General features: G+C 37.3%; 1 protein-coding gene across 3 annotated transcripts in view; it reads right to left on the reverse strand.

The window, feature by feature from the left end:
* LOC148868506 (ARM repeat superfamily protein) overlaps positions 1 to 15972 on the reverse strand; it is a 96827-nt gene that overhangs the window by 53456 nt on the left and 27399 nt on the right. For all 3 annotated transcript variants that reach the window (XM_088969289.1, XM_088969288.1, XM_088969290.1), the window contains 3 exons: positions 13253 to 13471; positions 13058 to 13124; positions 1547 to 1946 (listed from right to left, as the gene is read on the reverse strand). In XM_088969289.1, coding sequence (XP_088825415.1) covers positions 1547 to 1946; positions 13058 to 13124; positions 13253 to 13471 — 686 coding nt within the window. The remainder of the gene's footprint in view (positions 1 to 1546; positions 1947 to 13057; positions 13125 to 13252; positions 13472 to 15972) is intronic.

Here is a 15972-nt window from a genome sequence, read left to right on the forward strand (position 1 = left end):
CCATACTCGGGCACAATGAGTTATGTGACAAGTTGGGCATGATAGACATATTCAGCCCAACTTGAGGGGGAGTGTTGTAAGGCTTATTTAATTGTTACTTTATAGTTGTTGTTAGTAGGCTGACTTCTTAAGATACTATCAGTTAGTTACTTGTTTTTTTTTTCTTATTAGTTTGGTTCTAGGGTGCGCCGCCGGAGGCACACTTGTAATTTCTATTATTTTATTAAGTTAATAAAAATAGAGAACTGGCAGCAGCCAGTAGGATCTTTCTCTCTCCCTCTCTCTCTCTCTCTCTCTCTCTCTCTCTCTCTCTCTCTCTCGTCTCCCACTCTCCATGAATGATTACAGCCCCCACAACATGCCAATCCAGATTCCACTAGACTACCACTAAACAAAGCCTGGACTTCCGCTTTCACTTACTAAAATTGTCCCCAATGGACAGATAATTGTCGATTGATCACATCAACCTCTAAAAATTGAACAACTTTATCTTGCTAAACTCTAAAAAGCAGACTTGGCAAAATCATCTCCTCCCAAGAAGAGACCTAGCTTCTTGGCCATTTGCATCTCGTTGAGGAAAACTTTAGCAACTAGGAAAGGACCTATCCAACTGATGAATCTCATTAATCACAAAATTATCAGCACCCACAACTTCCTCCCGATGTGCTAATTTGATGGTAATGCTTTCAATCAATTCTTCCTTCAACTTAGTTAATCCTCAGAAGATATGATTGTTCCTTTCTTCCCATTGTTAGCCCCCAAAAACAAATTTTCCTTTCTTAGTGAGTGAATCAGGTAATCAATTTGCAGATCTAGGTATCCAATTTACCAAAACAACAATTTCCCCTTAGAGTTGTTTGATTACTCTCGCTGGATGCCTATACTGCCATGTTCCTTGATGTCCTCTAGCCATTCAACAATACTCCAAGAATCCCCCTTCTACCACTAAATTTCTCATGTTTCTGCTCAAACATTTATGTATAGAAGCCTCTTTTACATAAAGTAATCAATGAACACTCATAGCCCATTAATTTACACAGCTTCAGTTAAGTACTCTTTAACAGCATTTGAATCATAAAGCAACTCCAATCACAACCTTAATGCCTCCATAATAGGTAGGAAAAAAACTACAACAAATCCAAATACTCCAAAACAGTATGACCAGGAAATTTTTTGACCAGTTACTGGGATAAGTTTTTTTTTCTGAATAGTAAATAAAAGAACTTTAATAAACAGAAAACGAAAAGAGTATAAAAAGATAGGATAAGGGAGCTTTTTTGATAAGTTACTGGGATAATTTTTTTCCAAATAGTAAATAAAAGAGCTTTAATAAACAGAAAAGGAAAAGGGTATCAAAATGAAGTGTATACTAAATGGTAAAAAATATACACGTGTCTCCCAAAATAAGACTCTATACGAAATGCCAAAAGACTATACATGCTTTGAGATCCAAGACTGACCAGAATAAGTACATAACAAAATAGGGATAGACATGAATCCAGGGTCAAAATAAAGAAGCCAAGATAAAGGATGAAATTTCACTTACCTTCTTATCAATATGTTACACAGCAGTATTACACGATCTTTGGGCAAAAGAGAAGCAAGGATCTCACCAACTCCACTAGAAATGTTTTTCCTCATCTGCTCTAATGTAATACCATTTTCATTAACGACACGACCAGTAAGGCTTGGTTTGTATTCTTTACACTCAATTATAGACTTCATCATGATCATACATTCAATCATGAATTGTTCAAACGATACTATTGATGGCTCAGGATTTGTAATCTGGTTCAAACAGAAGTCCATCACAAGTGGAAGAACACACTTATCTCCAAAGGAATAAGGATGCCTTCCTTGTATTGTCACTAAAATCTTCATCAATTTAGTGCATGCCTTCCTTGTAAACTCCCAAAATTTATGATGTTTCTCTTGGAAAGACGAATCTGCAGTATCAAGACAAAGAATAGCAATTCAAATTGGTTTCAATGAATAGACACCTCATATTGGTCAAAATGAGTTACTGAATCATTACATGCAGCTAACAAAGATACAATTCTAAGATTTTTTTCAGTCAATAAAGATATGCCACTGCAACAGAAATTGACCAACTGAAAGGCATCCTTCAGGAGCTTTACAAGATTCACAACATAAGACTATCAATCAGCATAGATACCACAATGCAAACTAGATATAGACAGCAAAATGAATCCAATAAAAGCCAAATTGACTATTTTTTCACAAACAAAACTGCTAACAAGAAAGGATCAAAATATCGATACACCCGATACCCAAAGATGGGTACCGGCACGTATTGATATCACCAATACTCTGTTTTTTTTTTACTTTTTTTATAATGATTAGAAGGATGCCTTTGATTGTCCCAAGGTATTAAAAGTTTTAAAATGTTTGTGTATCGATGTATCCATGTGTTTCGGGGTTCACCAATATGGATATGAATATGATATGCTCGAGACCATAGTTGTCAAGGCGGCGCCTAGGCGCCTAGGTGGTTTTCAAACTTCACCTCACCCGATCGCCATGTAAATTTGTATAAGGAGCATGCCTAGGCGACTAGGTGGGTGCTTAACTCCAAGGCGGGCGCCTAGATGCAACTGCAAGACACATTAATACAGCCCTTAATACATTGATCATTTAATATTTTTTATATTGTTTTTTACTTTTTTTTACCGCAAATAATTTATATTGGTTTGTTTTTGTTATTATAATAGGGACCTATCACACATTATCACTCTTTTTATTAGAAGAATACTAGCAAACCTTTTTTTTCTTTTTAGGGTTTTATTTTCAGAACTGAATAGAAGAGGGAGAGCAACCCGGTCAGGTTTGCTTCACACAGTCCAACTCCAATCCGTTGCCGCAATGCTGCATAACCAAAAAGAAATCTAAACCACTTCGAATATGCCAGGTACATCAAATGAATCATCATCAGTTTTCAGTCCGCCTTGGACCACTTATTCTTCTTCTTACCCTCTTCGCTTTCAACCTTTTTTTTCTTCCATTTTGTTGGCTTTTTCCTCTTCTTTTTTTTCTGTTTTTTCCCTACATCTTTTGCATGATTTCTTTTGGAATAAAACAGGGGTTCCGCCCCCTTCTTTTCTTCTTCATTTTCCTGCAAACTTTTCACCCTTTTGTTCTTATTCATTTACCTGCACTTTTTTACTCCTCAAAGGTGATCTGGAACAGGGGTTCCACCCCCTTTTCTTCTTCATTTCTCCGAGTTTTTTTCATCATTTTTTCCCTCTTCATTGGTGGTCTGAAACAGGGGCTCTGTCCCCTTCTTCTCATTTTCTTCTTTTTTTTTTTGTGCTTCTCCAGTTTCTTGGTCTAAAACAGCAGCGGAGCCCCTCGCGATTTTTCATTTTTTGGTCTAGAACAGGGCCTCCGCCTCCCTGTTTTCTCCTTAAGTTCTTTTTCTTTTCTAGGTCAAACACAGGGGCTACGCCCTCTTCAGTTCTTTTAAGTCCGAATTTCTATTTCTAATATTCTCTGTTGAATACTTTAAGCATGACTGCAAGAATCATAAGCAGAAAATTTAGTTTAGAGGTTTGTAGGTTAATGTATTAAACCAAGTAACTAGCTCATGAGAGGTAGAAACATGTAAGCTTCCTACTTTCTGATTTCATTGCGCCTAGGCACCTGGGGGCCCCATGGTCGCCTAGCCTCACCTTGGCGCCTTGAAAACTATGCTCGAGATGGGCATATCATATCATTTAACCCCTGCTAACTAGTAAGGATTACAAAGTCATCCTAAGTGAATGTCTAGCCACACAACATAAGTTGGTGGCTTTAGATTTTTTTTTTTTTTTTTGGAAAGGAAACGAAATTAATCATATATTGTTTAAAAAAATGTGGCTACAAAGGTCCTTGAAGTATCAAAAGGTAGTCTAATTGATAAAGTTGTATTGTGAGTTTGAATATGGAAGAGAGGGAGATAACTGAGGGAGCAGAAATTTTGGGTTGTGTGGTTTCTCAATGGCTTATGACTTACTTGGGTTTACCCTTGGGGGATAATCCAAGAGGTAGCAACTTCTAAAACCCAGTGGTTGAAAGGTTCACAAAGAAATTGGCTTCCTCGAAAATAGTTATTTTTCTTCCGGAAGAAGGATCACATTGATTAAGTCTACAGTAGCCTATTTGCCTGTTTACTTCATGTTAGTGTTCCAAATTCCACAAAGATTTAGTAGAAGATTAGAAAAGTTATTTGGGATTTTTTATGGGATCCAGGGGAGGAAAATAAGGATCATAGAGTAAGTTGGGAGGTGGTCTATAGGCATAAGAAGTGGGGCCACCTAGGTATTGGGAATATTCAGCAAAGGAATATTGCTCTGTTGAATAAATGGTTGTGGAGATTGCCAAATGATAGAGACACTATGGGCAAAGGTGATCATTAGCATTCATGGGCTTGCAGCTGAAGATTGGGACACTGGAGTTCAGACTATGGCCTACAAGAGCTTTCCCATGGAAATCCATTCATGCTATCCTATCTACTTTCTTGCTATTTATCGGTATAACCCATGTTTTGGAAATCTTGTCAAATTTTGGGAACATGTTTGGCTAGTTAATTCATACTAAAGGAATAATTCCCATTTCTCTGTGCACTTTCCGATCGTAACAGAGAGAGCCCATTTTTTCTTTCTTGGTTACTTGTAACTCTAGGTCTAGGTTTGACTGGGACCTAGGTCTTAGAAGAGGTCTCCATGAGTCTAAAATAAGTAATGTGTAAGGGATAGGCAAATTTGGACTCTTTCTTCCTCTAGTTCCTTCCAATGTGCAACTTTCTTTAGGTCCTTAATACAACCTGGCATAGTTGTCAAGGCAACTAAGCACTTTTTATTACTCGTCTCGCCGAAATGCCAACTAGTTTTTGTATTACCCTTTACATCAATTTACAATATTTTTATATTTTTATACTATGAGCTCATAATATTAAAATAAACGGCGATACACCATAACATTCTTTCTTCTCACTTCATAAACCAATGTGTATTTGTTAGATTATTGTATTGTTAGGTTTCAAATGAAACAGAGCAATTCGAAGACTTTGAAGACTTCAAAGACTCAAATAGCGAAGACCTAGAGGAACCAGAACCGGTGAGGCGATGACTTCTTGTAAACAAGGAATACCAATTGCTTGCAAATATGTTCCTCCATTGATTGTTGACTTCCTACCGTCAGCACCTTTTTTTTCTAAGATAGGAAATAACCCTCTCTGCTTTTTAATTTTTTTATTCTTTTCCTTCCATTTCTGGAACAAAAACAGGGTTTACTCCCCTCCTCCTTCATTTGATGCTTTTTTTTCCTATCTTTTTCCTAAGACAAGAACAGGGGCTCCGCCCCATCATCATTTTCAATTTTTTGTCTTGCATTCTTTTTTTAGACAAGAACAGGGGCTTTTTCCCTTCTCCTTCATCTTTTTTGAGGGTTTTTGCATTTACTTTTCTAAGACAAAAAGAGGTGCTTCAGCTTTCCTTTTCCTTATTTTTCTGATTTTTTTCTTCGTTTTTCTATGACAAAAACAAAGGTTTAGCCCCTTCTTTTCCTAGGCAATGATATTTCTTAAGACAATAGCCTTGAAACATTAGAAAGAGAAGGATTATTTTTGAGAAACAACCATTGAAACACCAGGAAAAGCAAACTTATATTTAATACACTAAGCAAGGCCTAGGTGGGCGCCTAAGCGACTGGGCGGGCACCTAAGCGACTAGGTGACACCTAGGCGGACGCCTAAGCTACTAGGCAACTAAGCGCTCCCTTGTCACCTAGGGTCACCTTGGTGCCTTGAAAACTATGCAACCTGGTGACAGTTTTGGAGTATCTTTTCCTGTTAAGGAGGTTTGGAGGAAACCTTTTCCACCTAGGATAGGAGGTTTTAGCAAGGAAGTGTTTATAGAAAGAATTAATACATGTTATTTACTTCAAAGAAAAAGATCTATTTGGTGCTTATCCCCCCACCGGTTTTCGCTCTACAAGACCAAGGGTAAAACTTGCTATCACTTATTGATCTCCTGTTCCATCACTTTTTCAAATTGGGAAAGGTTTCTCTCTGTCTGGGGGTAGGTGGAACCCCCCACCAAATGTACAAAACATGTTTGCCTCTACTTTTATTAGCTAGCCAAAGAAGAGGGGAAGAATTCTTTGGAGGTGAACAAGGGTGGTTGTATGCTAGACAACTTGGGAAGAGAGGAATCGAAGAACCTTTTCAAAGAATGAGATGAACAAGGGTAACCTAATTGAAATCCATACCATTAGAGTGGTCCACTGGGTGAAGTCCTTGAAACTCTTTGAGGATTTTCCTGTTGATGACTTGATAAAGCAGTGGTTTCAAGTAGCTTATTCATCTCCCTTTAAAGTTGTTATCAAACCATATTGGTCCCCACCTTACAATGGTTTCATTAAGTTAAACTTTGATGGTAATAGTGAAGAGAATCAAGGACCATCAGGTATTGGAGGAGTGTTTAGGGACAATGAAGTAAGAATTATTGCTCTATTCTCTGGTCCAATTGCTGTGGGTGACTCGTTGAGGACTGAAAATGATGGCTGTTTCGGAAGGTGTTTGAAAGGCTAAGAAATTGCTTATCCATAAATTGGTGATTGAAGGGGATACAAAGTTGGTTATAAACTGGTTGCAAAGGAAGAGGAGGATGGTTGGTGGGGTTACATTTATGAGAGAAGGAAAATTGGAAGGCTGCTAAAAGATATGGAGGCTTTTTTTATCAATAATAATTAACTTTAAATAAAATAATAGAAATTAAGTACAAAAGGAAGGGGGGAGATAAGCTCACTTAACTCTCCCACCGAAATAAACAAATAACAAAGTTATACGTGAGCCCAAAACAAAGCATTCCTATTCACCCCTTTCTTAGCTAATTCAATTCTCCAATAGGGGAGTCCACCTACACCCAAACAAAGAAAATGGTCATTCCCAAATGTTGATTCTTTACAGGAATGCTTCCCAACAAAAACCCCAACCTTGGGCAGTGTTTTAAAAGCGCAAGGCGCAAGGTTAGGTGCATGCCTTTCTAAGAAAGGCGCAAAAATTAAAAAATAAAACTAAAAAATAAAAATATGCAAAAAAATCATTAAACATAATATTAATAAAAATATAAACTTAAATTTTAAAATAAATGTTTTAAAAAACTATTATCTAAAATTAAAATACATAAATATAACATGTAAAGCATTTTCAAATGAGAATTTAAAAATAAAATCAAATATATAAAACATTTTCAAGCATATAAAACCACAATCTATTTTTTTCTCAATTACATTACTTCAAGTAGCTGATGTGGTGTAAAACATATTACATTCCTAATTCTTCAAGACACCTTTGTGCCACGCTCCTCAAGGCAAGCCCAAACAAGTCCACGTTAGGTCTTAAATTCTTAGTTCTCACACAAATAATAATGATTTTATAGTTTTAATTGCTTTTTAAGAAGATATTTTATTAGGATGAATGAATGAACAACATTACCAAATAGGGCTGCGCCTAGGACCTGAGCGAGGCACCTACCCTAAAATGCACCTCGCTTGTGTGCCTAGGCACACCTCAAGTGCGCCTTTTAAATCACTAACCTCGGGTGGAATAGGATTACACCAAATTTCCTTAATAGGAAAAGACAACCCAGGTTATCATTTGGTTGAGTTAAGTCTTTCAAAAAAGAGGTACAAGTGAACAATCCAGAGGTTGAGAGAGTCCAAACCCTACTATCAGATTTTGTAGGATCCAAGCAAACCCTATCAAGATGACCCAAAAAGAGGCACAAGTGAACAACCCAGAGGTTGAGAGAGTCCAAACCCTACCATCAGGTTTTGTAGGATCCAAGCAAACCCTATCAAGAATACCCAAAAGCGACAATGTGATATTTAACTCTATATCCCCGATAACCCTTCTCAATCGCATATTCCAACCAAATCCTAAAACCATGTTTGAAGGCACTAGAAAGATGGAGATACTCTCATTCTTCAAATTAGACAAGGCAAACAAAGAAGGAAACTAGTCCTCCAAAGAGGATTCCCCAACCCAGACTTGTTCCCAGAATTTAATAAGGTCACTGGAATGCAAATCATACCTGATCTAAGGCAGAAAAAGAGGCAAATAGCTTGGATGGCTTTCCATGGTGAAGCTCTTGTAGTCCTAGCCAGAATTCCAACATCCCATCTCAACCTATGGTCTTTTTTTCTCCTCTCCTGGTTCCCAAAGAAAATCTCTCATACTATCCCCCCTCCAGAATTCTAAACACTAGCAAAAAGTAGATAGGCAAGTTGGCTATTGTTGATTTCACAAGTGTAGATCTCCCTCCAAAAGATAGATAATTCCTCTTCCAAGAAGCAAGTCTCATTTCACATCTTTCTACAATTGAATTCCAAAAATCGCCTTTCTTTGGATTATCTCCTTGGGCATTCCTAGATAATTCAGAGGCCATTTGAACATCGCACAACCCGAGATACCTGCGCACTCTACTACCACCTCAATATTGATTCCAACTATACAACTTTTCTCAAAATTCACCTTCAAATTAGACAATGGCTCAAACAGTTGTACAGTAAGCTTCACGTTCCTAATACAACTCAAGTCCCCACCTTCACAAGATAGTATCATATCATCCATGAATTGCAAATGAGTAAATGATACTTCTTTCCTTCCCACTCTCCATCCTCTTACAAGATACTTGGAATCTGCTCTAGAGATTAGCCTTCCCAGTACATCTTCTACCATGGTAAACAAGAATGAAGAGAGAGAGTCTCCATGTCTTATAGCCCTCAACACCAAAAAAAATCAGCAACTGTCCCATTAACCAAAACAGAATAATGACAAGTTCTAACACAACCTACTTCCCAATTGCATCATCTATCTCCAAACCCAAAGCTCACCAACACATCAAGCAAAAAGGACCAATCCACCAAGGCATAAGTTTTCTCTAACTCAAGTTTGCAAACCACTCCTGTTTTTCCCAACTTTTTGAAGTCCACACATTCATTGGCTATTAAGATGTGACCAGCTATCTGTCTTCTTGTGACAAAAGCTCCTTGATTTGGTGGAATAATTGTAGGGAGGACTTTCTTGATCCTAAGAGACAGCACTTTAGCTATAATCTTATACAAACCATTCACCAGGCTGATTGGTCTAAAGTCCCTAGGATATACAGCTGCACAGCACCTTCCTTTTTAGGGATCAAAGCAATAAAAGTGGAATTCAACTCTGGATTAATTACTCCCCTCTTATAAAGCTCATCAAATACTGACAACAAATCCTCTTCCAATACATCCCAACAATCTTGATAAAATGCTATTGTAAATCCATCAGGCCCCGGAGCTTTTGGTCTATCCATAGAAAACATTGCCTCGATATGGAGGTTATTCTATGATGGGTAAAAAGAGATGCTCACTCCTTTGCTGATTCTTTAGCTAAACAAGAGGTGGAAAGAAACCAACAATTTTGGGCTTTGTTGTAATCATGTTTCTAATTAAGGAAGAGCTAAGAGAGTTTATCTCTCCCTTAATTTAACAAAACTATTTCAGTTACTGATCAAAAAAAGGTGGTCTAAAAAGAGAGTGGTGGAAATAAGAAATTTAACAAGCCATTAATAGAGAAATTTAGATAACAAGGGAGATATCTTCACCTGGTATATATTGGTTTAGAAAACACATATGATAATGTCAGAAATCATCTGGTGGTTTTGGGAAGGAAAGGGACTTCAAGTAGGCATACTTGGAACCCTCCTGAGAGTGTCCAAGGTTTGTTCTCCCCTTCGTTTTTCAGATGGCCTAAGAAGTGAGGGAAGATGATGTGGAGGAGTATTAGGGCAGCCATGTGTTGGTCACTATGGGAGGAAAGAAACTCTCGAAAGAAAAGGAAAGATCCCTGAAAGAACTATTAGACCTAATACTTTTAAAGGCTGCCCACTGGCTAAAAACTATGGAACTGTTCTCAGACTTCCCTATTGCTGACCTGTTAAGAAACTGGAAAGAGATAGCAACCTCTACTCTGTGTAAGAGGACTCTTAGTCCCTTGTGGTCCCCTCCCTCCGGATTTATAAAAGTGAATTTTGATGGTAGTAGCATAAGGAATCCAGAGCCCTCTGGGATTGGGGGAGTTTTCAGGAATGAGGAAGGGATTGTTATTGCTCTGTTCTCAGGCTCTATTGGAGAAGGAGACTCTATTAGGGCTGAGATCCTTGCAGCTTTGGAAGGGGTTCAAAGAGCAAGGGAACTAAATATCAGTCGGCTGATTTTGGAAGGTGATTCAAAGGTGGTGATTAGCTGGTTGAAGAAAGAGGACAGTGGCTTGTGAAGTTACAATAATGAAAAGAAAAAATTCTTATGGCTATGTAGAGGCATTGATATACAATACAGCTGGGTGAAAAGGACTGCTAATTCTTTTGCAGATGGGTTGGCCAAGCAAGGGGTGAATAGGGAGGCTATTTTTTGGCTAATTTTTAATCTTCTTTCCTTGTAATTTTCTGATGGGGAGATAAGACTCTTTATCTCCCCCTTTTTGTACCTAAAGCTTCATAAATCTTAATAAAGTTTCTGTTATTGATCAAAAAAAATATCATTAAGGATATACATTAAGGAGTAATATCAATGGAGATCTCAAGAAGTTTAGATTGCTTGTAAGTATGGTGTGGTTGTAAAGATAGGGGATTGGGGATTAGAAGGATTAGATTATTTAATAAAATGCTGTTGGGAAGTGGTTGTGAAGGTTTGAGTGTGAAAAGGATTCTCAAGGAGGAGAGTGATTGCTTGTAAATATGGTGTGTTGAACTTTGGTTGAGATACAAGCGAAGTGAAACCATCATATGGATTCTGTATTTCTGTGTGGAAGGGAATCATGAATTTCCATTCAACTTTCCTGAGTTATATTTCTTTTAATGTTGGAAACGGGGCAAGCATTAAGTTTTAGGAGGATGATTGGTTGGGAATTGGAAAACTATATGTTTTATGTCCAAGGCTATATAGGTTGAGCAGGAAAAAGATTCCAATTTCACAATGCTATGAAGTCATCCAGGGTTCTGTGGTTTGGTGTCCCAAGTTCAGGAGACCGCTTCTTGATCGGGAAATGGAGTGTGTTAATCTGATACCTAAGTTGTAGACAGCAGAGTTGCACATGGAGAGGGCTGATGCAAGGTAGTGGAAGGAGAGTAGCAATGGTGTATTTTCTGTAAAATCATTTTACAAAGCATTAGCAAGAAATCAGATTGAAAAGACAGACATAAAGGGTGTTTAGGGCAAGTGGGCAACCCTTTTCCTCCAAGGGTTGAAGCCTTTTGCATGGCTAGTTGCTTTGTACAGCATTCTTACCCAAGATCATATCAAAAGCAGGGGTGTCCAGTTGACAGGAAGATGTTACTTTTGTCTAGTGGAGGAAGAGGGTGTTCTTCATCTATGTTTTGGTTTTCATTATGCGAAGATCATTAGGGGTTATTTTTTCTCTCTATTCAAAATGAAGGTATTGTTTCCAATGTCACTGAAAGAGATTTTGGCACTTTGGTCAGCCCTAAATGGAAGCAAGAAGGTGAAGATAGCAAGAAGTTGTCTTATATTTGCAATCTGTCAGGAGTTATGGAAAGAGAGAAATAGAAGAATTTTTTAAAACCACAAATGTCACAACTGTCTTGTCTCAATCATTTTGGAAAAGAATTTTGGATTGGATTATGATTCTTTCAGAATTTGTGGATGATTGTAAAGGCGCTTTTGGGATTGGTTTTGGGTTAATTTGTGGATAATAAAGTAATGCTTTAAGGTAAAAAAAAAGTTTCAAGATAAGTCAGAATAAGACAAAATATGAATGCAATTTTAGTAAAAACAAATAGTAACAATAAATGTGCAATTAAGATTGGTGATCAATAGATACCTTAAATTAAAACTTTCATACTTTGAATTAATAATCCATAGGGAAGAAATAGAACAAAACGTTGTCAGTAGAATTAGAAAAGGGTGAGTGAAGCGGAGAGGTGCATCTAGTGTATTACATGTTCAGCACATACCAATGAGACTTGAAAGGAAAATGTTATGAGGCAGCTATATGAATAGCACTACAACTTTTGATTGAAAGACTTAGTCTGACAGAAACTCTTAGTGCATAATGACTCTTAATTGTGGCAATTCTGAAATTTCCTTTCTAGTTCTAATAGGATTTCTTATCAACAATAATCAGAAATTTTATTAATGTAAATGAAAGAACCATATACAATAAAATGAGATTGTGCCAACCATCCCTTCTTGTAGGGTAGACCCTTCTCCCTGCACAGAGAACATTCTTGTAGCTTATACACCAGTCAGCTATCTTGGTAAACAAACCCCCAATACAACTGAGTTTTATAACTATTCACTCCTTATCTAGCCATAGCAGCTGTGTACCATTGGTCGATCACTTAGCCCAAGGCTGTTTGGGGTTCCATAGACAATTGTTGCACTTCTAATCATGATATATCTATATTTCCAAGAGCCCTTGTTGTTGTTTTTTAGCCACCCACTTTCATTTTTGAGCCTCCTTCCACCAATGATTTTAAAATTGCCCTGGAAACAGAACCATTTCGTCCTCCAGGTGGTGGGTTAGCAATTCAGTCATCCTGATCAAGTGGATCAACCCAAGATGTCATAATTTAGAATTTTAGATAATAAAATTACTAGAAGATAGAAAAAAATAGCAGTATTGTAAGACCCTAATTAGACCACAATTGTCTACTCTGGTGGTTAGACGACTAAAAGCATCCGCCATTAGGGTGAACAAAAAGGGGGAAAGAGGGTCGCCTGTCTTAAGCCTCTTGTAGCTTCAAAGAAATCTTTAGCTACCCCGTTTACTAGAACAGAACAATACACTGATTTCAACCACCCCCGCATCAAAAGTCTTCATCTGTCACCAAAGCCACACAACTCTGGTGATTAGACAACTTTTTCCATTGCATTAATAAAATTCTATGATTGATGTTGCTGAAAAATTATCATCATCAACCTTGTCTGATCTATATGGGATCAGCCACATGTAAAATAAAATATTACTTTCGACATTCCAAAAGAGAGTAAATCTTACAGTATGGGAGAAATGATTGAACAGCATTCAAAATCACTGGACAGACTTCTTTAACTGGCTGGACCTCCTAAATAATATAATAGAAAAAAAAGGTGTCAGAAAACAACTTAATGAACTGATGAGGGACCAAAGTGAGACAACAGAAAGGAAAAACTGGAAACTGTGTAAGATCCTTCCTTTCAGGAAAAAAATTACCTGAATGGATTTTGCATCACTTGGAAATCCCGATACAATAAGTTGCCTTATTATCTTCGAACACAACAACCATCTCTCACAAGTTAGATACAGATCCTCTTGATGTTCCATTGAAGCATTTAAGGTAAAGCTCTGGGCTAATGCAGAAAAACCATTCAAAATGGTCTGCACATCCCTCTGCCACAGGTGCCAGCTATATTCAAAGAAATGGGATGATATCTGCAATAAAAGTATTCACAGAAAACCATAATAGCCTTTCTGTTAATAAATTAAGTTTGCACCTTGGGAACACAAAAGAAATTAAAGCTAATAAATATATTGCAACCTCAAAAGAAACTGATGAGTTTCAAGATAAAAATGAAAAAAATAGAAGCATACAATGCTTATATAACTTTTCAAAATTTGTTCATTAATACAAAGGTGGAACAACGTATAAGCTACTAACCAATGTTTTAAAACACGGAGGCGTGACACGAGGTGCTCCACAACCTAGAGGCGTGAGGCATAGTTCAGAACGTAAGAGGTGTAAGCCTCCTGAACATGAGGTGTAAAGCCTCCTTGAGAGGAGGGGGGAATGAGGAAGAAAAGGAAGAAAAATCTCATTTTTTTTTGTTTTTAATAAAAATCTTTTACATTAAGAAAAATGAAGATGCAAAGCACAAAGTGACACAAGTCAACTCACCATCCCTTAATCCCCTACAAAATCCAAAGTCCCAGTTTAAAGACAAGGGATTAAACGGGTTTGGAAGAAACTGTGCAATTGGCTCATTTTTCTGAAGGGAAAGAGAGTAAAGCGAAGGGAACCGATCTTTGAAGGGTTGATTACCAGCCCAAACATCCTCCTAGAACCGAATAAAATCACCAGAACAAGCATCATACCTGATAAACCTGAGGAAGCGAGGGAGAATGACATGTATAGCCTTCCAAGGTGTTGTGAGGGTAGCTCGACAAGATATCCCAACATCCCAACCATTTACTGAGCAGCCAAAAATACTTGACACCACCACATGCCACAATCCCTCCCTCCCTCCCACCACATGCCACAAATACTTGACACCATCACCAGTACACTTATTGAGTGTCTGATTCACACTTTGTACACTTATTGAGTGCAGGATATGAAATTGAATTAGACTCAAAGAATGAATTGCAAGAAAATCCCTTAATAGAGTTAAATAAGCTCTCATACAAAAGTGAAAAGCCCTACTATCCTAGGCATACACCAGTAGATTTGTTGTTTGAAGAACCAATGAAGCCCCAAATTAGCTATGATGGAAATACCTTTTATGGTGGAATCTAGATGGAAAATCTGAATACCAGATTCATGAGATGGTTCATCATATGACTATATATGCTAGTGCCAGTAAACTAGCTGGAAATGAAGAAAAAGTAATAGCCACGATGAGTCTTTTATCAGACAACTTAAAAGATGGTGGCAGAATTACCTAACTCAGGAAGAGAGGGATTGCATGCTTAATTCTGTAAAAAGAGATGAAGATGGTGAAATGGTCTTAAGTCAAGGCCAACCCATTCAGGATGCAGTAACCACTTTAGTCCTAAATATATTGAGTCAGTTTATAGGAAACTCTGATGATATGACAGAGAGAATAAGCGAACAGCTTATTAATCTTAAATGTAAGACACTATCTGATTTTAGATGGTATACCAAAGTTCATAGGTTAACCACCTCTAGACAAGATTATTGGAAGGAACAATTCATTTCAGGTCTCCCTCCATTGTTTGCAGAAAAAGTTAGGAATTACCTTAGGCATCTAGGTGGTGGTAGACTGTTGTACCCCCATTATACATTTGGGTATTTAGTACAAGTGGTAAAACAAGTAGGCTTAGACCTATGTAATGATTTACGCCTAAAAAGGCAAATCAAGAAAGAAAAATCTGACTCTAAAAACGAGTAAGGAGATTTCTATTATCAGTTTGGAGTAGCTCCCGAACCAACTAGCTCAAGACCAATACGGAGTAAGAAAAAACAAAAGTTCTACAAGAAAAAATATGAAAAGGGAACATAGACATCAAAGTATTCTAAAAGGAAGAAAGAATACAAAACCCCTACATGCTTTAAATGTGGAAAAAAGGACACTATGCAAAAAAGTGTTTTAAAAACTCAAAGAAAATTAATGAATTAGAAGAATTTGAAAGAGAAGAAGAGGAAACTTCAGAAAGAGAATCTTCCACCTCTTCAGAAACCCACTGTAATGACATAGTCTGCACTTGTAAAAATGAAACAAGTATAGAAGAAGAATCAAAATGTGTTAATATGCTTTCATTAGATGAAAGACACCTTCTAGAAATCCTAGAAGAAATTTCTGGTGAAGAAACAAGGAAAAAGCATTTGCTTGTAGCAATGCAAAATAAAGGAAAAGATAAAAAACCAACATCTAAAAGATTGTTTGCGACAGAAAATATAATCCCATACGATGAATTATGAAGAAAGCCCAGGCTAGAAATTCGAGACCTCCCACTCTAATAGATCTCAAGCAAGAAGTCAGTGATCTTAAGAAGGATGTCAAGAAACTAAAGTCTAGAGTTGAACAACTAGAATCTTACAAGTATTTGACAGATCAGTCTAAGAAGACGTCAGAAGTAGAACCTGCAGAATTCATAGGAGAAGACAAAGAGTTTATATACTCTATTGAAGAAGTTAAATATCAAAAATGGTATTCAAAGGTAACCATTCGAATTAAAGATTTTAGCTTTTCAGC

The sequence above is a fragment of the Nelumbo lutea genome, chromosome 2 (assembly GCF_056320005.1).
Source record: "Nelumbo lutea isolate HS-2025 chromosome 2, American lotus-T2T, whole genome shotgun sequence".
NCBI classification, from domain to species: domain Eukaryota; kingdom Viridiplantae; phylum Streptophyta; class Magnoliopsida; order Proteales; family Nelumbonaceae; genus Nelumbo; species Nelumbo lutea.